We start from the raw sequence: 20,953 nt of genomic DNA on the forward strand, positions 1-20,953 counted from the left end.
GAGAATGTTTTTTTCAAGAGTATTTTTGAAAATTGTTCGCTGTTGCTTTGCATTCCAACATTAAATCGCCTGTACTAAAATTTGATAAGTATCTTCAGGAACTATATTTTCTGAAATATTAATTTTCTCTTTCTTCTTATCCTGAATTAAGGTTTTCATATTTATTTTATGGATCTTACATAATTCTTTTATATCATCTAAAAATGAATATTTTAATGAACAATAGTTAAGCTGAGAATCGATGATTTCAAAAGTTATTTTATTATTTAATAGACGGTTAAATAGTTTTATTTTATTTTGTTGTAATGTAAGTCGATATCTCCCGAACTTTAAATAGAGAGTCGATATCTCCCGAACTTTAAATAGAGAGTCGATATCTCCCGAACTTTAAATAGAGAGTCGATATCTCCCGAACTTTAAATAGAGAGTCGATATCTCCCGAACTTTAAATAGAGAGTCGATATCTCCCGAACTTTAAATAGAGAGTCGATATCTCCCGAACTTTAAATAGAGAGTCGATATCTCCCGAACTTTAAATAGAGAGTCGATATCTCCCGAACTTTAAATAGAGAGTCGATATCTCCCGAACTTTAAATACAGCTTTTGCTATACTTTGGAGATATTAAAAAATGACTTAACTGCATTTCTTCCAAATGTATTAAGTCTTTGCATTGTTGACTCTCTATTTTCACAGAGTTACAGACCATGCGTTAGCGTCGGAACTGCCTAAGATGTAAATAATTGAATAATTGAAGATTGATGTACCAACTGGATACCAGATTGAATCAGAGTTTGCACTGTTGTTTGGAAATTTGATACCCTATTGTTAATATTTGTTATATTGAGTGAGGTAAAAATAGATTTTTGTGTATCCCAAATAAAGCCTAGATGATTAAGTTTTTCATTTGGTATTATTTGATGGTCGTCTAGGGTTATCTTGCAATTAGTTAATTGTCTTTTTCCTGAAAGCAACGTTTAAGTTATTGTAAATTTTACACGTTGTAATCAGTCTTTCAAGACCAGATAGAGTAGAGCTAAGAAGAATGATGTCGTCAGCATAAGCAACAACACCTGTGAAGTTTCTATGTATAGAAGTACCGTAGTAAGTATTTTGGTCGGTTAGTGATTTTTTATACGATTTGACAAGCGGTATAATAGTTGAAGTTGACATAGATGTAGGGGTCCATCCATGATTAATTGAAAAGTGAAAAAATTTTCTTATCCATTGCGTTAGTGCGTCACACTGGGCATATTTTAAATGTTCTGCAGATATATTGAAATGATCTGTTATTTAATTTTAGGCAAGAAATAGCAACTTTTATATTTTCATCAGTAATTACTATTTCATCAGGATTTTCACAAGGTGGAATTTGACGATAAATAGAACTATGATTTAACCTTTCAGTGTTTAATCGTTTTTCAAATATAGTAGCTAATTCTGCGGTAATCAATTCTTTATCCTTTTTATTGTTTATAGCAAAAGGTTTTAGATTTGAATTCTTTTTATACACTTAAAAACATTCCAAAAGTTTTTTGGGTTAGAGTTTTTTAGTTTTTCAATTTTTATGTTTTGTTGATATAGTTTATTGTTTTGGGCTGCTTTGACGGCTTTGCGTAAATTCTTCCGAGCAAAGAAGTATCGATTAAAGATAGAAGAGTCTTTTACGAATCCCGTTTCCCTCCATTTTTGAAAATAATGTGAAAGAATTTTTTTACTTTGAGTTAACTCGGGAGTCCACCAGGATTTTGAATAAGCAGATCGTATTTTTGACTTTAAGTGTTCTCTAAGAGCCCATGCTCCACTATTAGTAATAGTAGTATAGATTTGGGGAAGTTCATTTTCGAAATTACCAATAAGATTAAGATTATTAAAATTGGTATTTAAGTGATCCTTATATAAGTTTATAAAGTCTAGGTTATTCCGAGGATATCTTGGAATGCTAAAATCCTCTGTTATCTTATTTATATTTTCTTGATAATACTGACCTTTAAGTCCAATTGAAATCGATAGCGGCAAGTGATCACTTACATTTTGAAAAGAAGGAGGAATAACGATACATTTATATACTAGAAGTGATGTATGCTTTGAAATAGCTATATGATCAATATACGATGAGTTTGGTAATGTAAGGTGTCGATAAGTATTTGCAGGACCAGACCCTTTATAAAGGGTCTGGTCTGTGGGATTGATGGGATATGTATCCCATCAACCCCACACGGAACCCATGTGGAACGCGGTTTTATTTTTCACTGGAGATGTTTGATTGTTTCGTGAAGAGGTTAGATAAATGCCAACTACAATAATGTCGATATAATTTTGTTGCAATTTTATTGCAATTATTTTATCATATTCGTAAATAGATATGATATTTTGAAATTGATTTTTTCGTATGAAAAAGGCATTTCCACCAAAAGGTCGACCCTGTTTATGTTTATTTGCCTGGCTGAAATATAATGTTTTTCATTATAGAATATTAGAGTTTTGATACCCAGTGTTCGCACAGAAATGTTATGTCATAAGAAATTATTAGGGTCTCAGTATATTTAATATTTCTTTTAAGTCCCTGACAATTAAATGTACACAAACTAAACGTTTTCAGAAGATTTTCTTGCTTTAATATGTTATTTGAAGCCATTTTAATTAGCAATCTTTTTTCTGGTTCAAGTTAGATACAAAACGTTGATCCACATTAGAAAATATGCGCCTTTTCCGAAACGAATTAATAATGATGTTATTATCCCATAATGAAGGGTTGAAAATTTTATATTTTTCTGAAATACTTATAGAAACTCTCTTTTTGATCTATTAAATTCGTTTTCTCTGTTTAATGTAGTTGATATAGGTGTGGTACCTAATTCAGTTTCCATATACCGTTGAAGCTGTTCTTTGTTGATTTGGTTGTTTACACCACCTATAAAAACTTCAAAATTACGAGTTATTCGATTACCAGCAATAGTTTCATTCCCGGGAAATTTTGTTCCAAATATAGGCTCCAATAATTTATGTTTTTTTTCGAAGGGTAGAATAATTGTTTGGCGGGCAGGTTTATTATTTTTGTCAACTAAAATAAAACTATTTGAGTTATTATCAATATTTGAAAGTTTTTCTTTAAATGCAAATTTTGATTGTTTGGTTTTGTCTGTGGTCTGTTGTTTTTGAGCCGCAACCTGTATAACTATTTGCCATCGGTTTTCCACAAGGTTGTTGAAAAATATCTTTTACAACATTTGCGGTGAATTTGGAATTTTTATTTTCACTTAGCGTGTGATAATTAAAAAGCTTATTTTCATATTGGGCATTATAATCAGATTTTACGTTTTCAGTATTTGCATTTGATACTTTTGGGATATTTTCAAATAATTTACCGGAAGACTTATTGACGTTTTGTGTAGCTTCAGCGATAGATTTTGAACACATGTTTTTATGATGTGGATTTGAACTACTATTTATGATTTGACTTGATTTTTAAAAAATAAAAGTTTATCGTTAAATACTTTTAGGTCTTAAATAAGGTCATTTTGTATAATTATCTTTTCTTTTAACAAACCTAATTCCATTTTTATTTCTATATTTTCGATCTGGATTGATTTTGAAACTCGTAATACTCGTAATAAATCTTTTAATGATGAAGTTAGAAACTTATCGTCCACGTGCGCAATTTCTATATTCTTACAAGAGATTAATGTCTTTGAAATCTCTTTGTGCAACTGATTTTCGCATAGAGTTATCGAAAAAATAATTATATTTTCTAAACATTTGGTTGTTTTGTACCGTTTACGAAGATTTTTATCCAATGGGTTTTCTGAGTCTAACGTAATGTTAATCTCTCTGAATTGTTCACTACTAAAGCTATCCAGTACTTCAAAAAACAGACGTTCACGGAGACTTCTTATTACGCTTTCTTTCACTATGTTTAAATTTTGTATTATAATATCTTTTGGGTGTGAACATACTCCTTCTAAATTCTTCAAAAAATTGCATTCGAATGTGTTCAAGTCTGAGTTCAGATATACAAATATCTCGCAAAGGGTGCGTGATGCCACGTCGTATTTAAGTGTTATTCAATAATTAGTTCCACTTTAACAATAATCTTCATTATAATAAATATTCATAAACAGAGTTTGATAATTTTTTTTTTCTTTTAAAATTCACGCCTTACTCAAGCAATGAATTTTCTAAAATGGATTTGATCAACTTTGATGAATTTTTAAATAATACTTGCAGTCATTTGTTTATCGTAAAAAAAGAAAAAACGGATTTTTTTTTTTTTACAACTAAAATTTTCTATTCTTTTAAAATCGAAAATCTTTTTTTTATAACAACAATATTATATTATTAAAAATTAATTTTTTGTTTGTTTGACTATACGTGTATATATTATACGTGTTTATATACTTCTTAATACGATCTCTTTAGTATATTTATTATAAGTTTTGTATTTATATTATACTCGATATTAACGCTGTATATTTACGATTTATTAAAACGATTTATTACTCTTCTTATTTATTATATAAATCAACGATTTATTATTCTTTTAAAAAGGGACTCTATAAAAAGATTGCGATAACGTAATGTTATCCTTATCTTCTTTAAGTTCCTAACTGCTTTAACCTTATCTTATTTTTTTTTTATTTTTTATTTTTTAAGTCCTTAAGATCTTATCACAGAGCACCGCGGGAGAGCATTTAACAAGAAGTTCACGCCTCCTTCCTTACCAATGTCGCTTATATGGCTAGAGCTGGCATCGAACCTCGGATCTCTGGGTTCTGAGCCAGAACTCTAACCACTGCGCCACGGCTGCTCAAATTATTGTAATACTAGTCTCAATTTATTCTCAAATTATTGTAATACTAGTGTATACTCTTGTAACTGAATTTATTTTATATATATTTAAACGAGCATTGTAAAAATTATTTTATTATGTTAAACAGAAAAAAAAAAAAAAAGAAAAAAAAAGGTATTCTGTGAACGCTGTGTTCATATATTTTTATTACTATTTTTTGCCATAAGCTCTAAAATACCCTCCCAGGAAAAAAAGTTCTATAGAATTTCTATAAACTTTTGGAACATATGGTCTTTAGAAATTCTATAGAATTCTATAAAATTTTAATAGAATGTCTATTAATTTCTATAGAAATTGCTATAAAACTTTATTTTCTATAAAATAAAAAGTAGAAAAAAAAGTTCTATTGGAATTTCTATAGAAGTTAACAGAGATTCTATAGAAATTTTATAGAATTCTATAAAATTTCTATAGACCATATGTTCCATAATTAGAAATTCTATAGACCATAAGTTTATAGAAATTTTATAAAACTTTTTTTTCTTGGCTTTTAAAATTGGGTGTTCATTGATGGCTCTAAACAGAGCCTAAAATGTGTTCTGCGACACAAGACATTTATGTAGCGGTACTTTTTGGCCGTTCCTTCAATAATTAAAATTTTTAATTTAAGTTTGATTACACAACTTTCTTACGCTTTGGAATTTTTTTATTACATACAAGTTTATCATATTACATAAAAAGTAAAATCAAGACATTTTTCAGTAGTTTTTAATCCGTGTATTTTTTACTTACACTGTTTTCACAGAGCACCGTTCTAAAAGAAAGTTTAAACTAGAAAGTTCACACCTTTTTCCTTACCTGTGTCGAACCTCGGATCTCTTGATTCTGAAGCAAGCACTTTAACCACAGTGCCACAAGTGCTTTGTTGGTAGTGGAATTGTCAAAAATAATGGTATTTTATAGAATAAGGGCAATCCATAAAATAAATAAACAACTTTATCTCCGGGTTTAATTTCACATTATTTAAACTTAAAAACTTTTTATCTGAAGTTTGTAATTTTTTTTCTGTTGACTTCTATTTTGTAATTGCAGGATATTTAAAAAAGAAATGAGAGAAATTCTTGCACGATCTACTAAATGTCATTGTTTACACTAAAAACAGAAGCATGTATATAACATATAAATTAAAAAAAAAAAAATTTTAATTTCAAAGTCCTACTTATGTAGTTGATTTTAAAGTGCTACTTATGTATCAGGCCGGTGGTATATCAAAATAAAGTAGTAAAGGTAAATAGAAAACCTGATGCAGAGCGAGACACCAAGGCAAAGTGAAGGATTTTTTGAGCCTTTGTACCGGATTTATTTGTTGTAGTTAATTTATATGTTTTAAAGTTGTTTCTGTCATTTTTTTTTGCTTAAAATACAACATAGAAAAGTAGATTTAAAGTTTACGAGTTGCATCATAATAGATAAAGAGTTCATTTTAAACGAAAAATCTTTTTTTGGAAAAAATATATATTTAGGGAAAAATTAATGAAAGTTTTTGGAACAAAGATGGTATAAAAAATGTTATAACAGCGCTAAAGTAAAAAAAAAGTCTTTGAGAGAAGCTTATATAAATTTAAATGGGCCAAATGAATCTATATATTGTTGTATTAAAATGGCTTCTTTTGAAAATGATATACATGTCAATTATTTGTCAATGTATATCACAATGTGCTTTCTGATTAACGAGAATAACATTTTAAAAAGTTTATTAAAAACATAGATACATCACTTTATGGTTTCAAAATGATGGATACAAAATTAGTTTTACTTGATTTCAAAAAAAGACTTTGTACGAGGTTTTTTCAAACAAAATCATAATTTATTACTAAGGAAACCAGATACGATTTATACAAACATAGTATTTAGTTTGAATAAATAATTGAGTTGGTCATTACATTTCAACCATGGTGATTTTTAGGCCTAAAAAAATAATAGCACTCACAGATAGTACTTCAATTCAAGGATCTTAGAAAATGACTGGTTTAACATTCATTTGTTTTTTTGAATATATACAACATTTTCTTAAACAATATTTCTGAATGAACTAATTTTAAACTATTATTGTTTTAAATTAGAATAATGTCATTGGAAAAACAATTGTCACAAGTATGATCTATAAGAACTAAACTTATCGTATTAGAATTTAATAAGTTTGATTCTCATAGATTATGTTTGTGACAATTGTTTTTGCTGTTATTACAACTACATCTTTTTTTTTATCTGTAAGTTTATTTTTATTAAAATAACTGCAATTTTCGTATTTGTAAAATATACAAATAGCCGGGACAAAAAGGGTCAAGGCATATGATTGACTTATTGCTTAGCCCCTAATAATCCACAAATAATGTGTATCTACTAGAAAACCGTATATATTTAATTAAACATCATACATAAAATAAAAATAAAAGAAATAATAAATTCCGAAATTTAATTTGAATAATAACTGAACATAAAGATAAACAAAAAGAATTATTATTACATAAAAAAATCTCAAAAATATATCTTTTAACTTATAGATTTTAAAACTTTTAACTATTTCTATTTAAGATATTGTATTAAGAAATATAATATTAGGAATTTAAAAGATTTGAAAAGTTTATTTTTTTATAAAGTGATATCAAAGGAAAAAAAAAAAAAGTTAGACGAATAGAGAAAGTTCGTCTACTATGGGCCGGATTTGTTCAATGCCCAAATTCAAAGCCCCAGACTAATCTAAAAATGATAAAACTGATATGATCACACCTATAAACTAACTACTTTGTATTAATTTAGGTACAATGACTTAAATCATAAAATTCCGTCATATAATAGGGTCTTAAAATCAGTGGCTCTAGGTACAACTATCTTTTTTTTATTGTACCATTAGCTATTGTACCTAGGGTCACTCTCTGAAAGTTAGGTTTAACTCCATAATAAATGGATAATAAAAATAGAAGCATAAGTTTTAATGAAAATTTATTTAATCTTTCATATTTCTATTTAAGTTTTCAACAAAATTATCTAGTGTTACTTGATTGTAACACTTAAATAAATTACAAAATTGACTAATAGTTCTGAGCATTTGAAATTGAAAAATTGAAAAATATGTCTACGCGTAAAATGTCTCAAAACAGCTGCAATAAAAACTGCTTGAGAGAAAACTTATTAAATTAAGTAACAAAAAATATAATATACAAAACTTATAGAAAAGCATTTCCTCTAAGATTGTAAAACAATTAAAGATACCAGCGGCAAAAATTTACTTAAGACTATCAAAAAGCGTTTTCCGATTAAAAACTGCCGTAGCAACGCTCTCTGACAATCAAAATAGGATTAAAAAATAAAATTTTTTATAACTAATCACCTGACTGAGAAGCATAACTTAGAACTATATAGTTTTTAAGTAAAATGGGGTGGCCCAAGGTACAAGGAGGCCCTAGGTATATGAACTTCCCCTACAAACTCAAAATCTTGAACCATATTTTAAAAAATATCATTAAACTTTCATTATCATTTTCATAGCATATCACAGAGCTGCAAAAATGGAAATGCTTTTATAGCGTTGTGTGATACAAAATGCCCCATTTAATCCATATGCTTTAGATAATAAAAATGTAAGGATATTTTTAATTGATAATAATATCAGGTTAATTATACCTCACTTTGGACTCAACAACGACTTTGAAGTTCACTTTGAACTCAATAACAAAAAAGCATGTGAAATTTTACAGACAGTGTTTTCTTTAATAAGATTAAAGAATCGTGATAAATTGATTAAAAAAAAAAATAAGGATACTTTAAATTCCTATATCTTATCCTCCAAAATGAAAATTTGTTGAAAAGTCTTTTATTATATGAGACTTTTCTGCTATATAGGTTTTAAATTAAATTTGCTACATCAATAAAATTATCCTTAAGTAACAGAAAGCAAAAATTAGAGCTTGGTAAAAGCCAATCAGACTGGTGCCAAATTAGCAGTGGAGTTATAAAGAATCATTGCTTGGACCGCTTCTACTTATTATATTCATAAAGGACCTTCCTTCTTCCTTCCTTCCTTCTCCACTTTTTCACGTAACAAAAGTTGACTTTAGTGAAACTCTTGCTGATTTCAAATGAAAAAAGAAATGAATTACAATTTGATATAAATAAAATAGCTAAGTGGAATCATGTAGATTATGTAAAGACAAAACTTAACATAAGAAAGTATAAAATAATTTTTTTTAAAACAATAAAATAAGAATATATAAAAAAACCTCGACTACAATAATAACAAACGAATTCGACTAGATGACTAGATAACAATTTAGAAAAAGCCGTGAGCAGCCGTGGCGTAGTGGTAGCGCACTTGCCTTAGAAACAATGCATCCGAGGTTCAAACCCCACCTCATCCGCGGTGCTCTGTGATAAGACCGTAAAGACTTCTTGGGGCACCTAAATAAAAATTAAAAATTAATAATAAAAAAAGATCTAGGCTAATATAGGTGTTATAACTTCTACTGATTGAAAAATACAAAAAAGATATTCAAAAAATTGCTAATAGAACTAATAAGATGTTTTTTAAATTAAACACATTAATTAATTGGTAATGATTAACATAATACTCACATTATTGTATAAAACCTTTGTTTGACCCGCTTTTAAATAGGCAGCACTTATTATATAGGCATCACTTATTTGGAATCCGACAAAGAAATGCAATATGTATGTTTCTGCTCTACTATGTGCCACATGAAAGAGCCGAAAGTATTTATCCTCAAAAATCACCGAAATATTAACAACCAAGCAATGATATATTAGGAGTAACAATGATATATTAATAATAACAATGATATATTAAGAATAATAAGTTATTCTTTATATATCATTGCATCCAAGACTCTCGGATGTTAATAACGTTTAATAACATAGAGTGCCTATGCTTTTTGATAACTTGTTAGAAGTTCAATCAAAATGTAGATTGAAACTAAAAAAGTGTCATAAATGCTCAGTAGGAATTTTTTGCTTTGGTGAACTATATACATAGTGATAAGTGAACAAAACTCTTTCATAAAACGTTGATATCAATTTGAACACAGTTCAAAAAACCTAAATTTAGTTATGGTTAATCGTGAAGAGGTAACGGTTTATCAAACTACTTTCAATGTATAAATTTAACAACTCTATCAACTTAAAAAAAACATTATTCAAAAACTGTACCAGTTTGTACCAAACAAAAACTGTACCATTCATTGAGTTTGTGTCCTACGTAAAACTAATACTCATTACAAAAATTTTGCAGTTAACTACAGCAGTCCACTCAAGTTTTTATTTGCAATAGTTATTAATTAAACAATTCCTGCAAGTTATCTGAACACTGAAGACATATACAAAAGCGTCTACACGGGAGCAACAACTTCTTGAGGAAGTGCAAAGCATACCTTGCACAATATCACTTAATCACTATCCAATCGTAGTAAAGCTGCATCCTTTTCAGTTTTCTACAAGACTATCATGGTCGCTGCTCAAACGAGCTACCCACTCTCGTGTTCAATTAAAACTCATTCTCGTTTGATTTATCATTCAGCAAATTTCCATCATATAATTTTATTCGTCGGTTTATGTTCTAAAAACATTAATTCATTTATTATTTTTCTTTGTACATCAATGCTTTGAGACTCTCTTCCATCTTCATGTTTTCTTGATTCATAAAATCTAAGTCTAGAGTATTTCTTTCCAGCTTGAGAGTTAAAAAATTTCCAGAAAAAATTTTTCATTCATTAACAAGTATGAAAAGATATCTATCAAATATATCAGAATATTTACTCAAAAATCAATTTTATCAGATCTTTCATTATTTAAGAACTTGTCAGACTGACTAAAAATAATCTGTTTTGCAATTTTTTTTTCTTTTTCTTGAAGAGGACTTTTTATATTGTTGGTTATTAGATTTTGAATCTAGAACAACTTTAATTTCAGGCGTATCAGTTAAAATACATAATTTTTCTTTACGCTTTTTTGTAATAGTTGTTTTTCTTAAGTTGGCTTTGTGGTGAGGTCATAGTATTTCAGGTGAAACCATAAATGATATTGATGGTAAACTTAAAGGAGCCATTTCCCTTAAAAAATTAGACATTGTTGATGATAAACTGGCAGGTTTACCATTTTTGTGATTATTTAAAAGAAACCTTTAAAAAGCATTTATAGTATTGTTTAATAATGAGTACACTACGATGCTTTCTATAATTTTACAAAACGTAATAAAAAGAAGCCTACACGCGATTTAAAATTTCTAAGTGCAACTTTACTGTTTTTTTAAACGTTGATGTTGCATTGATGTTTGCACGTTTCTTCTCAATTTCAAACGAGTTTAAAAATTGCATTTTCTTTTAATTCCAAATGCTAATGTCTAATTTTTTTAACGTTATAGTTGCATTTTAATTCACGTGAATGGGCAGTTGAATCATTAATAACATTGAATCTCTTTTTTTTGTTGCTTTTTTTGTTTGTTTTTTTTTAATTTTATTTTAGGTGCCCCGTAAAGTCCTTTCAGTCTTATCACAGAGCACCGAGAAAGAGCATTTGAAAAGGAAGTTCACGCCTCCTTCCTTACTTTATATTAGCAAATTTTAATTTTAACTTTGTCAAACAAAGTTAACAAAATAAAAATCTGATCTGTGTCACGAATAGTGATTTTATTGAATACCGAATATTCGGCTAGGCGTTTGGCCGAAGCATACTTAGTTAATTTTGAAAGTTCCAATCTGCTTCATCGAAGTGGATGCGTTAACTAGGCTGTGTGCGTTTATGTTTTATTTGTGACTAGGGCGTGTCACATTACGCATTATTTATTGTCTGTTACATCAAATTGTTTTAGTGTAGTTATGTATAAAAATCATACTCTTCAAACCATTCAAAATGATTACAAAAACAACCAGCTCAGGTATACTTTGCACGTCTGAAGTAATTTGAGAAGTTGCTATTGATAGATATATTTGTGGCTGGATAGCTCAGTTGGTTAGAGCGTCAAACAAAAAGTTGAAACCCGGACTGTTGTACGATACAGGTTCACATCCTGCCACTGCCAATTCAGCGCTTGAGTAGTACTTCTGTACGCAAAAATTTGGTCAATAACGGACGCTACTTTGGATTGGTCTATAATGACTATTTGTGTCTGTTCTTATGCTAAGCCAACAATATCTACCGATAAAAACATTGAATAGAAAAATATAGCATGAAGATACAAATAAATAAAAATAGAACTCTAAACTTATTATGATACCTTTACTACAACATTAACTTTGGATTTACTTTGGGTGAAATGTCAATTATACAGCAGCCTTTTTTATTGATGCGCGTTTTTAAAAACTAGTTTCAAGGAACTACAATATTCGGCCAAATACCAAATAGTAAAAAAGTAGCCGAATAGTCCGAATACCAAATAGTATATAAAATTATGACATCTCTCGAAAAATGTTTAAACCATTAAAAACATAATGTTTTAAACATTCAACTAAATTAAATTTGATTGAAGATTGAGAATGAACAATAAAATACTTTTCTTTTTATAAAGCGTTTCTTTGCGGTTATGGCTTTCAACTTTTATGCTTCATGTAATGAAACCTTTGTTAAGATTGACAAAAAGAAAAGAGATATACAAAATAAGATTTCGAGTAAGACAAAAATGACAATCTTTAAAAGTTTTATTTATAGTTATCTCTTTACCAATATCTTTTCGTAACTAAAGTTACTTAACAATATTTTTTAACAGGTTATAACATTTTACTTTTTATTATTAACTCACTTTTATTTAAACCGTTTTTTATTAGACGTATTTTATTAATCAGGCATTTAAGTTTTTTTTTAGTATTTTCTCCCGAGAAAAAATACCAAAAAAAATTATTATACCAGACAACTAATTATCATAATGGATGACTCTAATAAGTAATAAAAATTATTTCAGTCACCCGTTGGGCGACCGGGAAATAACATGGAGGGTACACCCGTGATTTATTATTTATCATTTATTATTTACCATTATACATCAGCACAATTATTTTTCATCCATAAAACTTCAATTTTTTTATGACTTACTAAAGCATACTCATATGCAAATGATATGATTTGCTTTGATGTAAGTTCATAATGCATAATTGCAGCATCTGCCACGCGGTTTACCAAAATTAATTCTTCTTTTGTTAAGAATATTTTTTGGTCTTGTATGAATATTCGCAACTTCCAGATTTTTTAAACTTTAACTGATATATCAAAATTGTTTTCTTAATGCTGCAATGTCTTGCAGCTTCATTTAAACTCTGTTTTTGTTCAAGCAAAAAATTTACTGCACTAAGCATATCCGTTTTGGAAATCTTCTTGCAAAAAACACCAAACTTGATTTTTGGCATTTTAAAACTAAAATGTGTTAACAGAACTGATTACATATTTTTTATTCTATTAATTCCCTATCGGTAGCTATAGGGAATTTAAAAGTATTACTTAATTTCTGCACAACTATAGCTGTGCAAAAATTAAGTAATAAAATGAACTTATTTATGATATTGATACAGCTGTCCAAGTAACAAAATTAACAAAATTGATTATTCCAAGTGAAGTAGTGGTTCAAAAATAAATAGTGAATTGCATTACAATTCAATGGAATTATTTCATTTCCATAATACTAGAAACAATATTGCATTCAAGAGCAATAAAGCACAGCCGCCTGATAAACTCGATAACAAGTTTCACAAATTTGATCTCTTAAAGTTTGCAAATAATAGAGGAAACAGTTTTTGCTGGTCAAAGCTACAACGTCCTAGTCTGGTCAAAGGTACGCCAGATGGGTTTCATTAATAATTATTGTTTTATTCCTCGTTTACGATAAAAAATAATCATCCAAACCTTTCCATAACAAAAAAAGATGTTGGGTAATGTTTATAATGTCGTAGATGAATCAGACAATAATTTATGACAAATTTAAAATTAAAGTAAGATTAACACAAATATTTACTTTTTAAGAGCTAAAACTTATAAGTTCTCGTCGATCGATACGATCCATCCCAAGTATGATCTTTTACATTAGGAAGAGTTGCCATCCCAGCTAACACAAAACGTACAGCGAACTATGCAAACGCTCATGAACGTTCTATGAACGTTCATAGAGCGTTCACAACGTTCGTCAAACGTACTTGAACGTTATGTGTTAGCTGGGATGGATTATTATTTCAAATGGCACTTCACGTTTTTTTATAGCAACATAGCAAGATAAAATTATCTTGTTTTAAATATATTTTTATTTTAAATTAAATACAAGAATATATATGTTTTATTTTAAATTATGTACAAGAATATACACATTTTATTTTAAATTATGTACAAGAATATACACTTTTTATTTTAAACTATATATAAAAATATACATGTTTTGGCATAGTTAAGAAAAACTATATATATATTTTTTATATATCTTTTATCGATTCCTTAACAAACTAAACGTGTACAAATTTATTGCATTTATTTTATGCATATTATTTATTTTTATATTAGCTTATAAATATAAACTAATATAAAAATATTATTAAATAACATAAGTTAATTTAACATAAATTATAAAAGTATTATAATGATTGTGATAATTTTATATTTATTATTGTATTTATACTGAGGCGTTTATTATCTATACTGAATATAATTATTATTTTTACTACCTAGAATCTACAAATTATAGTGATGTAAGTAGTAAGGATAATGACTACATATAATACAGTTAATAAATGCCTTAGCAGGTAAATCATCCATAACTGCATTTATCTTTATTACAATTCTTTTTTATTTGCATAACACAAATACGACTGCTAACTGAAAATATATATGACAACCTTAAGTCAAAACTTTTTAAAATAATAAGGAAACTGACGCAATGTAGAAAGTTTACAGGTTGTTAAAAAAACTACGCGTGCACAACTGTTTGTAACAAACATGGTTTAAGATTGGCAAGATTAGCTAAATTATATAGACCCCTCCCCCTTGTACGCAGTTGTATGCTTTTAACTCATCAATTTTTTTAAACATTAAAAACAAAAAGGTTGTTAGTTAATTCAACTAATCTATGTCACGTAACATAATATTGATTTTTTAAACTCATGAAATTATTTTTTTTCAAAAAAATAAGAAATCAAGTTTTAGCAGAGACAAAGATCGAGAGATTTTAATCAGAAACACGTAAAACATATATATATAAGTTGTTATCGCCCACTATTTGACCGAATAATTTTTGAAAAAAAAAATAAACAAAATGAATAAGAGACTGTTAATATGGTTATAAATCATCATAAAAAAACAACAAAGATCACTTCTTTCTTATAAAAATCATAGTGTCAACTTTGGGTTCATACGTAAAAACATTCATCTCGCCTAGGTGAGATCTTGCAAAAATTCATGACAGGAAGAAAATGTATTTTTTAATTTTTGGTTTAGGTGTCTCAAAAGTCCTTACGGTCTTATCACAGAGCACGTGGAAAAGCATTTAATTGGAAGTTTACGCCTCCTTTCTAACCGATGTTGCAAAACTTGCCCAGAGTAGGAGTTCGAACCGGATACCCGTTCGTATTATATAAATACTAACACATTCATTTTGGGTGCCAAAAATTCAAGTCGTCAATCAACTACACGGTCAGCATCAAAAATATTTGTCACATTTCAAGTTAATATTGTTAAATTACATTTAAGAATTTAAAAATTTAATGATTCGAAACTTTAAAAATGAATGAAATGATACTTTAAATATATCAAAGGACGGTTACCCGTCATTTGATAATGCTACACGCTCAGTAAGCACCATGCGGGTATCCGGATACCTGTCAACATTTTAAGGTAAAAATAGAGTAGCTGGATTTAGAACGAAGCCGAAAACGGTTTAAAATCGTGGAATAGTCATAATAGTTTAATTATTCTTGCGGTAAATCAAAATGTTGCTTTTGCGTTGAAAAGGGAAAAGTTTAAAATGAAATTTTAAGCTTAAAAATCTGTAATCGATGTGAATTAAAAGTTGACTGGATATGTTTTTAACAACTAAAGTAAAGCTTTTTTTTGTATAATTCTTTTGAAGGTATAAACATAAAGTTTTTAGATTATCTCTAATGATTGTTTGAATATATAGCTTTTTCTTTAGCTATAGGTTTGTAATGTTCTTAAACAACGTTTATATTTTCATTGGATTTTATTTTGTTGTAGTATTTTTGCCCGATTTAATAACAAACAGCTATATTTTAAATATAGGAGCATAAATTACCGTTTCGTGAATCCGGCAAAAATACTATCAATTCTAATCTGGACATTTATTAATTAAATTCAAACCAAGAAATTTATTAAAAATCGTATTAAAAACCAAAACATAAAAAAAAAAAAATTAATAAAAAAATGCACAAATGCATAGGAGGAAGGGTTAATAGCGAGTGACAACGAGTACTTAAGCGATTTGACTTCTTGTTCTCTGTTCATCTAAAACGGGATATGTTTTTAAACAAAGCATTGAATTTCACGAATTTTAGAAGATAAGTATTATGTTATGTAACAGAGAAATCGCGACGTTAGTATTATCTTGTTTTATCTCCACTTTTTGAAAAAATTGAGTTATTGAGCGTGTTGTGTTCAGAATAATGTTTTTCTACTGTATTGAAATTTAAGTTGTAAATAAAAAAGTTGCAGAGAAAACATAAGTTATAAAAAAAACTTTTTTATGCCATCGTCTAAAGTTTTTATTTTTTAAATCGTTTTATCTCAAAACTTAAAAATGTGGAGATAAAACAAGATAATTCTAACGTCGCGAAATGTCGTGTTAGATAAAATTTTTTTTGTATTTTATGTTTTGAAAAACTATGCGTCGGAGAAAGAAAGGGGCGTTGATTTTGAAAAATATTTGAAAATCAACACCCTTTTAACAACCCTATACCCCTAGACGTAGAAGGGTAGTAGTTAAACCTTACAGGCTAGTGATCGACCAAAGTTCTGTTTCAGAATCGGTTTCAAACAAATTTCAATTTGAAGCGATACTAAAATTTTGTTACTTTTTTGGATACTTTTTATAAATTTGGTATCAAAAAACAAAAATTAAGTATGATTTTAAATTTTTATTTAAGTTTAAAAAAATAGTTATTTTTGACAGTTTCCACTAAATATTTTGCCATTTCTAAATGAAATTTCAAATTCACAAATTACTTAGTTAATAATTTTTTAATTAGTAAACAGCGCGTATCGATCCGTTTTTTAAAATCTATTTAAAACCGCAAATAATCAAACCATTGCAGCGGGCATATTTTGAATCCTTGCACTGATAGCGTTTTGTTTGAACAAAAAAATTTGATTTAAATAGTTTAAATAGAAAGTGAACAAAGATATTTCGTGGGAGTATACTTTTAGTTATTTTTATATTATTAATACCTATATATAATAACCGATATTTCCTATTTCAGTCGATCACAAATACAGGTGCGTAGTAGGAGGGAGGGGTGTCCTAAATCAGTGGTTTTATTGCTTACATATGTTGTGGATGTTTACTACAAAATTGTTTCTTGAAAAATGACGTATTTTTTATTTTGTTCTCAAATCACCTCTTTGATATGAACATATGCTGAAAATTAGTCTGGTTAGACTGGCGCTTTGTTACGAAGTTTAATTAGGCAAAGTTTTAGCGGTTTAAACACGTATTTTAACATTTGTATTCAACTTTTTTAAGCGAAAACTTTTTTTTCGTGAGTTGATTATAATTTGAATGATTTTTATTTTATAAAACACGCAATATTATCAAACTTTTTAATATGCATAAAGTAAGAAAAAAAAGTTATCAGATTACTTGTAGCAAACTGAACTAATATTTATTCAACTTCCATTTTTAGTTTTAATTTTAAAATTGGCAAAAAACGCGAGATTTTTTTCCGTATGAACACGAGCTGAAATTCATCCTTTATAAATGAGGTACTCGGTTAGGCCTTCTTGATGATTTTTTTTCCATATGATCAGCCTTTAAATTATTGAATTTTCCATATTTCCAGCTTTTAAACTATTGAATTTTCCATATGAAGAGCCGTTAAATTATTGAATTTGTGATTTTTTAATTGTGAATTTTTTAAATAAATATTCGAAACAATTTTTTATTTTATACAGTAGACTTATATAACTAATTAAAAATAATATATAAAAATATAATTAAAAAAAAAAAAATTCGATATCGGCCTAAAATGGTTTTTTAAACCTAACAATAACAAAAAAAAAAAAAAATTTGAGATAAATTTTTGAACGCTAAAGCTTTACAATGTTTTGTTTTATAAACTATATTAATAAAAAAAATATATTCATCGTTTTTCAACCTACAACAAGTCAAAATTGGGCAATTTCACGATTTGTACAGAACATACACGGTTTATAACGTTTAAAATTTTAAACCTAGTGTTTTTGTATTAGATAGAACACATTTAGTGGGTGGAAGCAGATTATTTTCAAAAATATTGTTTTTTGGGACGCCCTAATATATACATATATATATATATATATATATATATATATATATATATATATATAATATATATATATATATATATATATATATATATGTATATATACATATATATATATACATATATATATATAATATATATATATATATATATATATATATATATATATATATATATATATATATATATATATATACATATATATATATATACATATATATATATATAATATATATTATATATATATATATAATTTAAGAGATTAGAATTTTATAAAAAAATGATTTCTCCTGCATTTAGGCGGGTTGTGATTTCTTTTGGAAGTATTTTGTTTCCCAAGATTTGAACAGCGCAATTATTGACAAAGCATCCTCATACGACAATCATGAACATACAAAAGTTTGGCGTCTAGAAATTACATAAAAAGTTACTAATCTCAATTACGAATGAGTCATGGATACAAGAACTATTGTTTGGATATTCGAAAAAATTCTACTGATTCATCGAGGACTTTGGATTCCAAAATTTCCTTCCTCATTAAATATGAGAAATGCACAAGGAACGAAATTGTAGCATAAAAACTCATTACCTAATTTGTAAAAATTTATGAAAATAAGCAATAACAATATGTTCGAAGTTGGGGAAACTCGTCCATGATGCATGTTGGCAAGTCCCTATTTAGATCTATTCGTTTTACATCTGGATCCACTGCAATAAAACCATCAGGAAAAATACTGACATTGGCCTCAAACTCTGCTTCTCCAGGTATAACTCTGAGACCAACTTCATAGTATATAGTTGCATTGAATTTCTGAAAAGTTTCGCATAAATCACAGCGTTGTTGTTTTGTACGATTATAGCTTAAAACCTTATGATTAACGGTTTTTCTAATTCCAAACAAAATCGCATTTAGGCTGAGAGTGGCACATAGTGAACTGACCATCTTTATATTTTGCAATTGGCTATTTACATAACTGACAACAGCCAATGCTGCTTTAATTAAAATCAGATTTGTTTTATGCGGAAACTCCGTCTCCAAGCACGAACAAAATTGTTCTTCAATTCCAGAAGTAGTGCATGTTCTAAATGTAGAATTAATACTTGTGAACAAACTTTGACCAATTGATTTCTTTGGAAGAAAAGGGTATAAAAGCAAATGTTGAAGTGTCAAATAAATATCAAAATGGGTTGTTAAAATATTAGCATTATTTTTTAATGCAAAAAACATTGTTGGATAGTCATGTTTGAAAAAAGGTGGAAGAGTAATTGAGAAAAACGGCAATATATGCTCAAGTTTTCCTTGAGTCGTTTGTAAGAAATGAGAATCAACGAAACCCTGATTACTAAAAATGACAAGTATTGTGCGATCAATCCTTTTATTTGATTTATAGAATTGAATCATTTCAACAATCTCTTCATCTATAGCTTGCAAATTATTGATATCTGCTTTTAAGTCCTCTGTGTAAGCAGAAAACGAAACTTTTGGAATATCTTCAAATGTCTCTGCAAATATTTTCATTAAATAATTACTGTAAGAAGAAGCGCATTTTGGAAAAGATTTTAAATTGCTTTCTCTTATCCAAATTGGGTGCGTATTCCATGAACTATTAAATTGTGATAAACAATCAAATATAAACTTGCCATCTCCATTAAACAATGTAATGTAACCGGCTTTGTAAAAATCGTTAAAAATCGACTTGTTACAAAGTGAGAATTCAAAACCATGTTGATCATTTCTTTCTATTAGCGCTTTATTCAAACTACCTAAAGAAAATCGAAAATTAAGCGAAGAAAAAAACATTATGATTATATATATATATATATATATATATATATATATATATATATATATATATATATATATATATATATATATATATATATATATATATATATATATATATATATACACTACCGTTCATAATTATTCGAAAGGCATTAACTTTTTTGAAAAATGATATTTTTTATTTAACCATTTTTTTTTGTTTATTTTTGCACTATTAGATAATTTAAAAGTATTTTGGTTAAAATGCTTTGATAAAAATCATAAGAATTATAAAAATGCTAAAATGAGCTTTATAAAAAATGGATCGTCAATGACAGCAAACGCGGACCGACCTATCGAAGTTTTAAATCTTTGGTTTCAAGATAAGATTGTTTGTCGAAATTTATGATTAAACAGTGTGTATAACTGACTATAAAATATTATGGATGTAGTGTTAAGGTGTGAGGCTGTTTTGGTTAGAGTGCCACAGGTAACTTTGTGAAAATAGAGGAAGTAATGTTAAAAGTAGTTTACTTGTACACTTAATAAATTATACTACAACTTCGGAAAGATGGGTTAACGAGAAGCTATTCATTTTTTTTAGAAGCTTAAATCTAAATTATTTGTAAAACTGTAACTATAAAATTGTATATTGATTCAAAGAAATTTCAACAATCAAAACTCAAGAAATACGTCAAAAAGTATTAACAAAATTTGATAAAAAATTGTTCACTTTTTAATAACAAAATCATTGATTGCTTTTTAATAACAAAATGATCGATTGCTTTTTTATTTCTCTATCCTGTTGCAGTTTTAATCTCTTTTCTTTTACCTCAAGTAGCTTCAATTTTTTTAATTTTGCAGCCTCAACTTTTTCTTTTTTCTTTTTT

The 20,953-nt window shown here is 27.8% G+C and overlaps 1 protein-coding gene across 2 annotated transcripts in view; it reads right to left on the reverse strand.

Annotated features, from left to right (window-relative positions):
* Positions 1-18,653: 18,653 nt before the first annotated feature.
* The window catches only part of LOC100205467 (uncharacterized), a 48,949-nt gene continuing 46,649 nt past the window's right edge, over positions 18,654-20,953 (reverse strand). For both annotated transcript variants that reach the window (XM_065791439.1, XM_065791440.1), the window contains one exon: positions 18,654-20,062. In XM_065791439.1, the coding sequence (XP_065647511.1) occupies positions 18,903-20,062 (1,160 nt within the window). In that variant the 3' untranslated portion in view covers positions 18,654-18,902. The remainder of the gene's footprint in view (positions 20,063-20,953) is intronic.

The sequence above is a fragment of the Hydra vulgaris genome, chromosome 02 (assembly GCF_038396675.1).
Source record: "Hydra vulgaris chromosome 02, alternate assembly HydraT2T_AEP".
NCBI classification, from domain to species: Eukaryota; Metazoa; Cnidaria; class Hydrozoa; order Anthoathecata; family Hydridae; genus Hydra; species Hydra vulgaris.